This window comes from Saimiri boliviensis, chromosome 5 (assembly GCF_048565385.1).
Source record: "Saimiri boliviensis isolate mSaiBol1 chromosome 5, mSaiBol1.pri, whole genome shotgun sequence".
NCBI lineage: Eukaryota > Metazoa > Chordata > Mammalia > Primates > Cebidae > Saimiri > Saimiri boliviensis.
Window position 1 is genome coordinate 14,357,968 of NC_133453.1, and position 14,637 is coordinate 14,372,604.

General features: G+C 44.0%; 1 protein-coding gene across 1 annotated transcript in view; it reads left to right on the forward strand.

Annotated features, from left to right (window-relative positions):
- The window catches only part of COL4A4 (collagen type IV alpha 4 chain), a 140,384-nt gene that overhangs the window by 113,266 nt on the left and 12,481 nt on the right, over window positions 1-14,637 (forward strand). Inside the window, exons 42-45 of the mRNA XM_074400162.1 lie at window positions 1,116-1,223; window positions 2,631-2,639; window positions 6,152-6,277; window positions 13,784-13,900. Of these exons, the coding sequence (XP_074256263.1) occupies window positions 1,116-1,223; window positions 2,631-2,639; window positions 6,152-6,277; window positions 13,784-13,900 (360 nt within the window). The remainder of the gene's footprint in view (window positions 1-1,115; window positions 1,224-2,630; window positions 2,640-6,151; window positions 6,278-13,783; window positions 13,901-14,637) is intronic.

The window sequence follows — 14,637 nt, forward strand, 5'->3', positions numbered from 1 at the left end:
TCATGCTTCTTGACTCCCAGTCTAGAGAATATAAGGGCCAAACAGGGCTTTATTATAAAGAGAGTGAGTTTCCTCAGTTTACCTTTTATGACTTACACAGTGAGAAATATCTATTAGGCACCTGCAGGAATATAGCGGTGAATGAATTTAAGCAGAGTTTCTAATCTTAAAAGGACAGAGTTTCAGCCTGACTCAGTGGCTCACGTCTGTATTCCGAACACTTTGGGAGGCCAAGGTGTGAGGATCCTTGGAGGCCAGTAGCTCAAGACCAGCCTAAGAAACACAGCAAGATCCCCTCTCTACAAAAAAATTAAAAAATTATCTGTGCATGATGGTGCGTGCCTGTAGTCCCAGCTACTCAGGAGGCTGAGGTGAGAGGATTGCTGGAACCCAAGAGTTGGAGGCTGCAGTGAGCAATGATTGTGCCACTGCACTCCAGCCTGGGTAATGGAGCAAATAATAATAATAATAATAATAATAATAATTTTTTTGTTAAACGCATAGTTTTTTGAAAGACACACATACTAAGGGATATGTCAATTTAAATCCAGTTAAGTGTTCTGAATGAAGAGCTTAACAAAAAGCAACTAAACTTCAGTTGGGATTCCAGGGAAGGCTTCCCTGAGAAAGTGAGACTTGGTCTTAACTCTAAAGAATGAGGAAGACGTCATGGATGCGGGAGAAGCAAAGGAACACCACGTATGAGCAACTGAACTGTGCCTAAAACTAAGAGAGTGAGGAGGAGAGGAGTTTGAACTCGCTGGGGAGCCACATTGTTCCGGGATATTGAAAGCTCATTCCTGATTTCTCTTTCAGTTCCAGTCCTTTGTCTCCAGAGAAAGTTCAGGGTTTTAGGACTTTTCATTCTATTTAGTCTTGTCTTGATCATGGAACCATGTCCTTAGTTCTTTTGGCTGATCACTATGTTTCCTTCAGAGGCAACCCTTCCAAGCCTTACAGAGGAAAGCGAGGCTAATCTTGACTCTCAGGCCAGTTATGCACTGCATTTTATTGGAGTGAATCTCTGAATTCAGTCTATCAAACTGTCATTGTTTTTATCTTGTCTCATTTCAGTGCCTTCATTTTTACTTTTTTTTGTTGTTGTTTGTTTTAAGGACCAATGGGATTCCCAGGGCCACAGGGACCGCATGGATTTCCTGGGCCACCTGGAGAGAAGGGTTTACCTGGACCTCCAGGGAGAAAAGGGCCCACTGGTCTTCCAGGTGAGCTTCCAACCCACACATAGCATTTTGTTTAAACGTTTACTAAAATGGTCATCGTTCAGAAAGTAGTTAATATTCGGAATTACTAACACATTCTTATTCCTTAAGCCCTTTCTTCTATGACGAGTATATTTCTTTCAGGCTGCATTACAAAGTCTTATGTTTGGTAAAGCAATATTTATTATCAGAATGAATAAGTTTGAAAATTAGGAGTTGATTTTACATATACTATTTCTCTCTCTCTCTCTTTTTTTTTTTTTTTTTTTTGAGACAGTCTTGCTTTGTCACCCAGGTTGGAGTGCAGTAGTGTAATCTCAGCTTACTGCAACCTCTACCTCCCGAGTTCAAGCGATCCTCCTGACTCAGCCTCCTAAGTAGCTAAGATAGCTAAGATTACAGGCATGCACCACTGCGCCCAGCTAATTTTTGTATTTTAGTAGAAATGGAGTTTCACCATGTTGGCCAGGCTGGTCTCAAACTCCTGACCTCAGGTGATCAGCCCACCTCAGCCTCCCAAAGTGTTGGGATTGCAGGTGTGAGCCACTGTGCCTGACCTACGTAGACTATTTCTAAGGGAAATCAATATGTGTTCCTTCATGCAAGAGGCAAAGACTGATTTGATTATTGTTTGTTAGGATTGTATATTCAATGCCAATCCCTGAATTTTCATTGATTTTCCTAGATGTTTTATTTAACTTTTCCTGTAAAGTCCATTAGTTCCTAGGAAGGGAAAAAGCTATTCGGTTTAACTCTGTAGACAACACTTTTTAACCATAGGGTCAAAATATGACAAGGAAGAGTTGGGGAGAGAAGGGGCAAACAGATGTGTTTATTTGAGATGGGCAGAGTAATATCTTTCAAGATCCTAAATCAGTATTATGGTAATGTGGCATCAGTTCAGAATACTGTGCAATGTCCTAAATTAGCACTATAGTTCAAAGAAATAAATAGCACTGCTTTATGATGTATCATAATATAGCAGGAACAAGGGCTTATATGTTGATTCTTTTTATATTTCCTTTCTATGCATACCCTATACAACTTGGCAAATTAATATGGAAATTTCAGAAGCTTTTAAATGGATAGAATTCCTACATGCACTAAATTAGGGGATATTTGTCGTTAAGAAATCAACTAGAATTTTATATTGCTCAAGAGAGTTTCATTTCAAGTCTTTCTAGAGATGAAAACTCCATTACTAAATTGTAGCTTCTCCTGTCAGTCACATTGATGAGACTTTTTATGTAAATAAGATGCTGCCATTCTGCTTGTCATTGATGCGGCCTCCAATTATTATGTATGTTCTCAATCTGTTTCATTTTCGTCCTAATCCAAAAATTTAAAACCTCTTTCCACCCTGTGAAAATCATTGCCTGGCCTCGTTTGTCGTCTTTTGGATTCCTTCAGGTCCCAGAGGTAAGCTTTGCTATAAAATTGGTAATTTCCCCTCACTCTGGTTTCTAGTCATTTCTGTACTTGTCCTTTTTCCTCTGTATGTGTGAGCTAAACTTTGTCACATTTTTATAGATGGGCTGCTCTGAGGATGTTAGGCTGCAGTGCTTTGCTTCCTGATTACAGATATAGTAACCTCATATTAGAGCATCCTAACACTCAGACTCATTACAGGTTGCCAAGGTAGTGTAGATCCTTAGCTTATGTCGTTTCAACTTGGGCATGAAGTATGTGGGCTTTGTCTGTCAAAGGCTGTAGTACATACCGATGTAAATTCCTTTTATAAATTCTACAATATAAATACATAGAGCAGCCCTAAAATAAGTGGTATACACGACATTAAAAAATGGGGCCTCACCTCCCAGTAAGGGGCTGTGACAAGCCTTTCCTATCACACCCTCAAGTCCATTTTCAAGGAGCACATTTCTTTGCGTGTTAAAAGGAAAATGTTCACTTAATGCTCTGCAATGCAAAAACAACGTGTTATTTTGCGCCTGGCATTTTCAAAGAAAACAAAAAGCATTTCTCAAAGGAAAAGAAAAATTGTGAATGCTTGCATGTGTTCTTTCCCAGCCTCTGTTATTAGCCCTAATGAAAACTGCTCTGAATATAGACACCATGTATTATTTTTAGGATCTTTAGAAGAGAGGTCTCAGCGCCTCTCCCTCTTTTTTTCACTTTGATTTATTAAAAAGTAAAAAAAAAGAAAAATAAAAAATGCAAAAAGTCCTGGTATTTTAAATGTTTACATTAAAAAGTTTAAGTACATTTGATGTTTTCATTTCAATCTTGTTTCTCTGTAATTGTATAAAGTCATTTCAAGAGAACATCAAAATTCTAAATAGGAAGCACCAACCACATGCACCCACTTTCTCAGCTTTGTTCCCACTGAGAAGGGCCAGGATTGCTCAGGGAAAATAGGAGATGTCCCTGTGCATCCCTCTCAAGTCACCCATCATAGAAAAGCCAAGTTTTACATGAAACTGTACCTATTAGAAAAATGCATTTGGCCCTGTGTTGCTTGTGGTTTTATATGATATTTTACACAGGGTTAAATTCCAAATGGCTTACAAGAATTCCAGGTCATTTTGCATAGGCCCAATAAGAATTAGCAGACTGAAACTTTGTTATTATGCCACATTTTAAAAATTATACTTTAAGCTCTGGGGTACATGTGCAGAATGTGCAAGTTTATTACTTAGGTATACATGTGCCATGGTGGTTTGCTACACCTATCAACCCATCATCTACATTAGGTATTTCTCTTAATGCTATCCTTACCCCAGACTCCAACCCCTGACAGGCTTCGGTGTGTGATGTTCCCTTTTTATTAAGGATTTTCTTACTGCTTTATGATTGATGTTCTTGAAATTATTTCACACATTTGCATAAGAACACCATAGCTAATCAGATGATATCATTTTTTTTATTTTTTTAGAGACAGAGTGTTGATCTAGTATGCAGGCTGGAGTGCAGTGGCACAGTCTTGGCTCACTGCAACCTCTGCCTCCCAGGTTCAAGCAATTTTCCCACCTCAGCCTCCCAAGTAGCTCGGATTACAGGCATATGCCACCACACCTGGCTAATTTCTTTTAATTGTAGTAGAGACGAGGTTTCACTATGTTGCCCAGGCTGGTCTTGAACTCCTGAGCTCAGGTAGTCCAGCTGCCTCGGCCTCCCAAAGTGCTGGGATTACAGGCATGAAACACCATGCTCAGCCAGATGATACCATTTAAAATATGTTTCATTTTTTTAGAATTCATCACCCAGATATTGAGAGTTCTTGATAGAGTCCGATGAAGTGGTTAAGTACATGGGTTTGGAGCCAGAATGCCCTGGATTGCAATGCAGACTCTGCCATGTGTAAGCTGTGTCACCACAGAAGTGTCACTTATTTACCTTAGCCTGAGCGTTCTTATCCGTAACCTTCTCATAACAGTAGCACACATGCAGTCATGTTGGGAGGATTTAATAGTAAACATATTCAGCACAGGGCCTGATACGTGATAAAGCATTCAGTGAGTCTCAGCTGTTATCATTATTGCTCGGTGTTATTATTTCTTATCACTGTGTGATGTTTGCAGAGTGACAGAATGAAGCTTTAGAAAGAATAGCTTAAAGATGTGAAGGTAAAAGAAAAAAAAGTCACATCTTTAGTATAGTGGTTTCCTTTTCTTTCTTTCTTTCTTTCTTTCTTTCTTTTTTTTTTTTTTTTTTTTGAGATGGAATCTTGCTCTGTTGCCCAGGCTGGAGTGCAGTGGCACAATCTCGGCTCATGCAACCTCTGCCTCCTGGGTTCAAGTGATTCTTCTGTCCTAGCCTCCAGAGTAGCTGGAACTACAGGCACTCACCACTACACCAAGCTAGTTTTTTGTTTTTTCAGTAGAGACAGGGTTTCACTATGTTGGCCAGGCCAGTCTCAAACTTCTGATCTCAAGTAATCCACCTGCCTTGGCCTCCCAAAGGGCTGGTATTACAGGCGTGAGCCACTGTGCCCAGCCTGTGGTTTTCAAAGTGAGAGTCCTAGATCAACGCCATCAACCTCCCTGGGAACATGGTAGAAATGTACATGGCTCCCACTTCAGACCTTCTGACTCAGGAACTCTGGTTTCTAACAAATTAGCAACATAATTCTGATATGCTACAGTCAGAATTATAGCTTTACAGCTGTACTTTTCTGCCTTGATGGGCACTGGAATCACCTGGGGAGTTAAACAAACAACACTACTGACACTCAGGTCCCCCCCCCCCCGCCCCGCCCCGCTAATTAATGAGTCTAGATGGGGCCCCAGTATTAATAAGTACTTTTGAAAAGCTCACCAGCTGAGTTTATTAAGCAGCCAATGATGAGGACACTGCTCAGACCACATTCTATTATCAACTAAACCAGTATTTCTGGGAGTGGGATCCAGGCATCAGTATATTTCCACAGCTCCCGGGATAAATCCAACATTCACATGAGGTTGAAAGTCACTGCTTCTGAGCCTCTAGCAATGCTTAAATTGTATTTGAGTAACTGACATTATGGAAACCTATGTGTCTACAGTGTCGAGTAATGACTCAGGGACACATTAAGCTGAGCTTTAGGAACCCACCAGTCCCTCTTGCAATGCCACCTGTGGCTGCTACTCCCGTAGAAAATGGCCCAAAGATTGGGCAGTCCTGTGAGGGTCATCACATCGCTGCATCATCCGACCTTCACTGTTTCACACTTCTGCTTCCTCTGATACTCCATTCACTTATGCGGTCAGTCTGACATTCTGGAAGTTTTCCATGTAGGGAACAAGGCAGATCTGTGCCTTCATGGAACTTACATTGGATTGTTGAACCTTTACAAAACATTTATACTGAAATTTATACTAAACATGTACTAAATTTCAGGATAATGCCAGAAGTCCAACTTTAACCAGAGACTGTAGAAGCAGCTTGTTCATAAGCATGTGCATCTATTACACCAGCGGTGATTCCAATTTCAGGTGCACCGGGGCCACCTGCCGACCCGGATGACTGTCCCCGAATCCCAGGGCTTCCTGGGGTACCAGGCTTGAGAGGACCAGAAGGAGCCATGGGGTTCCCTGGAATGAGAGGGCCCCCAGGACCAGGTATGAGCCTCGTGCTGATTCTTCATTATTATATATATATTGTTGAAATGAAATTCTAGATGTTTTATTTTGTAGCTTTTTTTATGAAGCCTAAACAACTAGCGAGGAGAAAGCATGTCTTTCCCCTCGTACTTTGTTTCTACCTTGATCCAAAGTACATCAATCATGAGCTAACTGGACCCACACATCCCTTCTATTTTTACGTGGAACTCCTACTTAAGTCTTTCATACTTGGCCAGCTTTTGGATGTGGAGTTTTGAAACCTCTTAGCACAACATAGTAGATGCTCCATTAACAGTCATTAATAGCTGCCTACTTGATTTTGAATTAAAAACAATTCAAAATCTGCTCTTGGTGGCGCAGAAACAGAGACTGCGAGAAGGAAGAAGGAGCTGTTAGAGGAGGGGTGGGGAAAAGTAGGAGCCTTGTTCTGCATTTTGGCAGTTACTACATGTTCATTTAATCATTGGAGCATTGTTCAGTAACTGCTGGGTGTCAGGATCCTAATTTAAGTATTTAAGCTAAACCATTCTTTTAAAAAGTGTTCTTCAGCTGGGCAAGTTGGCTTATGCCTGTAATCCTAGTACTGTGGGAGGTCGAGGTGGGTGGATCACCTGAGGTCAGGAGTTTAAGACCAACCTGGCCAACATGGTGAAACCCCATCTCTACTAAAAACACAAAAATTAGCTGGGCATGGTGATGGATGCCTGTAACCCCAACTACTTGGGGGGCTGAGACAGGAGAATCACTTGAACCTGGGAGGCAGAGGTTGCAGTGAGCCAAGATGGTGCCACTGCACTCCTGCCTGGGCAACAAGATTGAAACTCCATCTCAAAAAAACAAAACCAAAAAGTGTTCTCCAAATGATTTTCCTTTCCACATATCTCCACTTCATTGGGTAATTTAAAAGATATTAGGGAGCCCAGGGCTGAGCACCTAGAAGTCACTGTTCTCTTCAGACCCGTTGGTAGTAGCTTTGAGTCTAGAAAACTCATGTGCAAATTCTTTGAAAAGGAGAAACCAGGCTGTTCTCTTTCCTTCCCCCTCGACCGCCCCACTATAATTTGGGCTCTTTTTGGTTCAGCGAAACAGGAATTGGAAGCAGAACTGAGTTTTGTACCCCTTGTTTTTCTTGTGGTTCCCCAAAACCAAAAAGTTAAGTGCCCAAGAGATGTCCCTTTCAACCAGAGTCAGACTAGTTCTTAGGTGGTGGCCAAGACAGCCCCGGAGTCATCCTCAAATTAATAATGGGGTAGTTGTTGTGTGTTTACTTCATTGCATCTGTGTTTGTGCACCAGGTTAATTGGGTGTTGGTTGTAGCAACTTCCTTTAATGGCCCCTGAGAACTGGGAATTGGGTCAGTCATTATTTAACTCATCTTTCTTGGGACCCCTTGCATGAATAAAGTTCTGTCAGTCAGTGTAACTGGTCACTCAACCTCATTTTAAAGGCTACCTTGTTATGTATATGTTTGCAATATCAAAAGCTGGGTCCCTCCAACTTAAAAAAATAACTTTCAAGTTGAAGATGTGATCTCTAGCTGGGTTCTGAAAATGCAATTCAGTAATTACTTCCAGATTCCCTCTACTCTCTGTAAAGTATGCTCCCACGTGGTGTGGGTGATGCAAAGGTGAGTTCGATGTGTTTTCCCCCTCCAGGTTCTCAAAATCCCATGAAAGAAATAGCCAGCAGAATATAAGTAACTTAAGGTAATGGTAGATTATTACACAGTTGGTGTTAAAAAGGGGTTGCAGGCCAGGTGTGGTGGCTTATGCCTGTAATCCCAGCACTTTGGGAGGCTGAGGTGGGTGGATCACCTGAAGTCAGGAGTTTGTGACTAGCCTGGATTCAACATGTTCAAACCCTGTCTCTACTTAAAATACAAAGTTATTCAGGCATAATGGCATGCACCTGTAATCCCAGCTACTCGGGAGGCTGAGGCAGGAGAATTGCTTGAACCCAGGAGGCAGAGGTTGTAGTGAGCTGAGATTACACCACTGCACTCCAGCTTGGGCAACAAGAGCAAAACTCCATCTTAAAAAAAAGGGAGTTGCAAACCAAGGGTATCGGGAGAATGGGATGGAGAGAGGTTAATTCCAGCATGGAGAACTGCAGGACTGCCAGGACCCTAGCAAGAGCTGGTGTTTGAACAGAGCGTTAAGGAAAGGTTGGGCTTTGAGGAGCCAGAATTGTTCAACAGGGAAATGGTGGGAGCACAGGCCGAGCTGGTTGGCCTAATCACTTGGCAGTTAGGAGTCAGTAACATCCTTGCTACTGTAACTGTGGTCCTGGCTTAGGAACTAGCAGCAACTCGGGTCCCACCCCAGACATGCAGAATCGGAATCTGCATTTTAATAAGGTCCCCAAAATACTTACATACCCATGCAAATCTGAGAAGCCCTCACTAATACATGAATGCACTCCTTAACGATTCAGCCCGGAGTAGAAACTTCCTTAACAGGGCAATCCTAATTGCAGATTAAGGTCACCAGGAGGATCCTTTTTTTTTTTTTTTTTTTTTTTGAGACAGAGTGTTGCTCTTTTTGCCAGGCTGGAGTGCGATGGCATGATCTCGGCTCACTGCAATCTCTGTCTCCCAGATTCAAGCAATGCCTCTGCCTCAGTGTCCTGAGTAGCTGGGACTACAGGCGCGCACCACCACACCCGGCTAATTTTTTGTATTTTAGTACAGACAGGGTTTCACCATGCCAGGATGGTCTCGATCTCCTGACCTCATGATCTGCCTGCCTCGGCATCCTAAAGTGCTGGGATTACAGGTGTGAGCCACTGTGCCCGGCCCACCGGGAAGATCTTGAAAGAGTATTGGTGCCTGAGCCTCATCTCGGGCCAATAGAATGTGGAAGGTGGCAGAGCCTGAATGTCAGCATTTGCCAAAGGCCCCCAGGTGACTATAGCAGGCGGCCAAGGTTGAAATGCACTGCTTCGCCTCAGTATCAAAACTGAGGCCACTAGGGCAGCCTTTTCTACAATCATCTTATCGGGTGGGACAGAGAAAGGAATGGTCTGAGCTCACTGTTGGGGCCCCACGTTTCTTCCAAAATAACTGCTACACTCTTGGAAGATGTTGGAATTTCAGATTCCACCGGCAGTGCCACGTCGGGGAGAGGAGGTTTCTGCCCAGTCACCAGGAAGGGCAGGGCTCCTCTCACCCAGATGGGGAGGAGGGGATGTTCCCTTTCTCACTTACTGAGTGGTAACCACATACAGAATGCAGTCCAGCACACTCTGAAATAATTCGTTTCTAATCTCAGGGGCACAAAAGCACAACAGGAGCATTTCAGACACTGGGATTTCTACACTGAGTATAGCTCAACCAGCACAGGGCATGGAGGGGAGAGACCAGCTGGTCGTAGGGATGGAAGGAGAGGGGGACACTCTCAGGCAGGCAATACGAGGACACAATTTTACAAGCAGTGGGGCATGTGTAACCGAGGGAAGTGAGACAGCTACCTCATCCACCCAAGCACTTCAATCCCCTGCTTCGGCTTTGGAGCCAGATGACCTTTGCTGTGGGCCACTCAGCCCTGCTACTGCAGCATATTTGTGGATAATACATCAATGGATACCTGTGTCCCACTATAACTGGGATTACTAAAATGGGCAGTGAACAGCCCACAGGCTATAATTTGCCAGCCACTGTTCTAGAGACTGTAAGAAGCTTGAGGGCAGTATATGGTCTTCTTCAGTGTGATATCCATATACAGACCTGGATCATGGAAGCTCCTTGGTAAACGTTTGGTGAATGAATATGTGACTCTTGGGTGTAGCCTACTGTGTGGAGGTTTCTCAACCTTGGTGCTGTGACATTTGGGGCCCGATCATTCTTTATCTTGGAGGGCTGCTTGGTGCATTCTAGGATGTCGGGTAGCATCCCTTGCCTCTATCCTACTAGATGCCAGTAATGACCTCCTCCCCCATGTGAGGACCAAAAATACCTCTGGACATTGTCAAGTGTCTACTGGGGGAGTGGGGCTGTGCAGAACCACCTAATGTTGAAGACTATTTATGTAGGGAGAGATGTGGAGGGAGGTGGGAGATGTATCTTTAGTCTATGGGGGAGGCATAAGGTGAAGGTGGGCAAAAAACTTTATTACAAAAGAAGAAGAAAAGGTAACTTTAAAAACATTTTCAAAAGACACAATTGCCTGTATATTTTTCCAGTTTTATTTCTGCACGATCATCCTAGGCATACTCTTTGGCAACCTGTTCTTACCATAATCTTTCTTCTATGTCATTACATATTTTCCTACAATATTATCTGTCGTAGCTGAGGAATATTGCCTTATCTGATTGTGCCACTATTTAACCACTATCTTCACCAATTATTGATTGGTTTGCTGCCAGATGCTCTGCTAGAAATAAGTTAATCCAACAAGGCCCTGCTTTCTGGAGCCACAGGCTAGCAGAAAATGAAGACATTGAGCAGGTCGGTTCGGATGTGTTGAATGTTAACAAGGGGTAGTGTGGGAAATTGTAACAGGGAAGCTGAACCTGGAGGTAGGGACGGGGCATTATGAGGAGAATTTAAGACCTTGGTTCTCAAGCTTCCCAGATTATCAGAATTCCTGAAAAGCTTGTTAAAACACAGCTTGCTGGAGCCCACCCCAGTCCTGATTTGTTCAGTAAGAAGAAGGCTCTGAGAGTCTTTGTTTCTAACACGTTCCCAGGTGTTGCCACTGCTGCTGCTGGTCCAGTAACTATTCTGATTTAAGGAGTTTCCACTTTCTCACTATGATGAGCAACTGGTAATGATGTCTTATACACATCACATCCCTGATTATCATGAAGAAATAGTATAATGGATAAGAACAGAGGTTCTGGAAATAAGGGCCGGTTGTGGTGGCTCATGTCTGTAATCCCATCACTTTGGGAGGCTGAGGTGGGCAGATCACCTGAGGTCAGGAGTTCAAGAACAGACTGGCCAATATGGTAAAACCCATCTCTACCAAAAGTATAAAAATTAGCCAGGCATGGTGGCATGTGTCTGTAGTCCCAGCGACTAAGGAGGCTGTAGCTTTTTCCTGTAGGGGAGGCAGGATAATCGCTTGAACCTGGGAGGTGTAGGCTGCAGTGAGCCGAGATTGTGCCACTCCACTCCAGCCTGGGTGATAGAGCAAGACTCCCTCTTAAAAAAAAAAATAGAGATTCTGGAAATAGATGACATGTGTTCATAACTCTGGCTCTATAACATGAAACTGATCATGACTCAGTTTCATGATCTGTTAAAAGAGCTGATCGTGAGGATTATGTGGATGCACTTAGAACATGGCCTGACACAGAATAAACAGTACACTTGTTTGCGATTGCTGTTGTTTCTTTAAAATAAATTATCTGAGTAGAATTTCTGCTTTCAAGAATAGGCAGAAATGTAGGATTTTCAAAGTATGCCACCAAGGTCGTCACCAGAAAGAATGCTGAAGTTAAGTCATCTAGAGCATTGGTTCTCAAAGTGTGGTTCCTGGGACTGGCAGCATTAGCATCACTTGGGGATTTCTGATAGAAATGCAGATTCTCAGGCCCCCACCCCACACCTACCGAGGCAGATGCTGATTTATACCAAAGTGTGAGCCAGTGTTCCAGAACATCCTAGGGCTTCTGTTCTCAGAGCAGTAGTGACTGCGTCACCATGCTGTTTAGGCCTATGTTGCCTGTTGATGTTGCTTAGGTGGGTTGGAGGAGGTCGATTAGAGTCCAGGGTTGCTTAGGCAAGTTAGCCACTCTACCGAGTGTGGATGCACAGTCAAGGCCTCCTCTGGGGCCACAGAGGGGCAGGGAGGAGCCTGCACGGGAAATCTTCTATTTCGGCTAGCTTGCAACACCAAGTCAAACCTCCTTAAACCTCTATGCATCCTTTTCATAGCATGGTTGCTGCTTTAAGGGCTGAGGGTTTCAGTCAGTGTCTGTGTTAACACACTCATTTCATGGTCTGGAACCCATGTAACCAGGCAAGGCTGGTCTCTTAATAGGGTGGGAGAGGGAGGCTCCATGAGTTCCGTGGTTGACTGGCATCCTCACTTTTGTCATCGTCACATAGTCACTGGAGGGTGAAGGCAAGAGGCAAGAGTGAAAGTCACTTAAGCCCCTTTGACTTCATGTTTGATTTTAGGTTATATGTGTTGGTCTCCTCGGGCTGCCACGGCAAAGTATCCCCGACACAGTGGCTTAGACAACTGACATCTTTTCACAGTTCTGGATGCAGAAGTCGAAGATCAAGGAGCCACGGCAGGGCTGGTTTCTCCCAAGGCCTCCCTCTGTGGCTTGCAGATGCCACTGTCTTCCTGGGTACTCATGTGGCCCCTCCTCTGTGCCATTCCAGGGACATGCATCCCTGGGGTCCCTCTGCATGTCCAAATTTTCTCCTTGCATAAGGACACCAGTCAGCTTGGATTAGGGCCCAGACTAACCACCTCACTTTAACAGAATCACCTCCTTAAAGGCCCTATCTCCAACACAGTCACATTCTGAGATATGGGGGCCTAGGACTTCCACATATGAACTTTGGGGTTACACAAATATCAGCCCATACCAGGCTACTCTGTGACACACACAGAGAGAAAGAAAGAATAGTAAGTAGAGCCTGGAAACATGGGGAAGACTGGTGATTCAGGGAATTAGGTGTAACGGTGGCAAACTCGCCCAAAGACAATGATGTGTCTACTACCCTGACTGAAGGGAGTTGGTGGCTAATGAATGGAGGCCTTGGCACAAAACCAACTGCATACCCTCAAGGATTAATGCCACTGCAGCCAAGTCCCCCACGCTATCTCCAGAGCTCTGCAGCTTGTCAGGGGAAGGGGATGGTGGCTGAAGGCCTCTGTACTTGGCCCCCTTGGGCCCAAGTTTCCTCTCCACATGTGATCACTTCTGTGACCTTTCTGAGCCCCTGTCTCTTCATTGGTACAACTGGCATGTACGAGTACCTAGTCATATGGCTGCTGGGAAGACTGAACTGGATAATCCACGTAAAAGGATTAGCACGGTACCTAGCACATTGTAAACACTCAGTAAAAAGCTATTTTAAAAAATTGCTGTCCCTATCATGTTCCAGATTTAACTTGACCTCAAATGGAACTGATTAAGTTTCATTCATTTCTCCATCTAGGCTTTTAAACAATCATTATTAAGGAGAATATTTATTATAAATGCCATATATGTTCAGTAGTTTTGTTTTTTAAGTCAAATATACAAGACTAGAAAGAAAATGTGAAAACCTGTCTCTCAACACCTCCATGGTCTGGCCTCAAATCCTGGCCCAGCCCTTTACTGGCTCATTGACTTCAATTAGGCACATGATTTGATCTCTCAGGGCCTCAGTTACCCCAACTGCAAGTGGATAGTAAAATCCCAACTTCATGTCATTGCAGAGACTAAATAAGCTGACGCATGCAGTCAAAGTGGGAAGGAAGCCTGGGGCTGGCACACGGTATACGCATGGTAAAGGTTTCATGGTTATTTTTACCACCAGCATCATAAACTTTTGTGCAGGGTGCAAAGGAGAGCCTGGGCTGGATGGCAGGAGGGGTGTGGATGGCGTCCCTGGGTCTCCTGGGCCTCCCGGAGACAGAGGTGACACAGGAGAAGACGGCTGCCCTGGAGGACCAGGTAGAGTTTCAGTCTCCCCTCTTTTCTCTGACACTGTTGACCTTAGAGCTGTATGCAGAATCTCTGATCTCTCCAGCAGCTTTCCAAACTGGATCTTATTCAGAGCATTTGCCTTAGATGCTGACTCACCAGGTATCAGAGACAGAAGCAATGAGAACAGACTGGGATGCATCTCCTACATTCTAACTGATGCTAAACCATCAGAAAACCTAGGCAAGGCCCTGCTTCCTATTCAGGATTTTCCCAAACTGCTATACATCATCCTCAAAGTCTTGGCCATTTCTACTGTTCACTTTTCAAGGTCATGAAGGGACTGTCAGCCTGGTTGTCTGTGGGACAGAAATGTGAAACAATGCACCAGGTAGCTCGTTAGGCACACGGATCCAAAAACCCTAAGACACAATCCCATCTCCAGAGAGTACCTGGCTGGGGGTGTAAACTCCTGTACCAGGTTAGTAGTGAGTAGAAATGAGTGAGGAGGGCTGGATGGAGTCAGTATGGAGCTTTGGCTAAAAGCTACAGCTTAGCTCCAGCCAATTACAGTCTACAGAAATGTGGACCTACACTCTGCTCTTTTCAAGTTCAAAATATCAACTTGTACAATCCTTACAGGCCAAACAAAACACACAGGCAGGCCTGATTCAGTCCATAGGCTACTGCTTTATCATCTCTTGCTGACAGTGTAGATGGGGAGAGCCTGCCAGTCTTGCAGAACCAAGGGTGGAACACGAAAACGA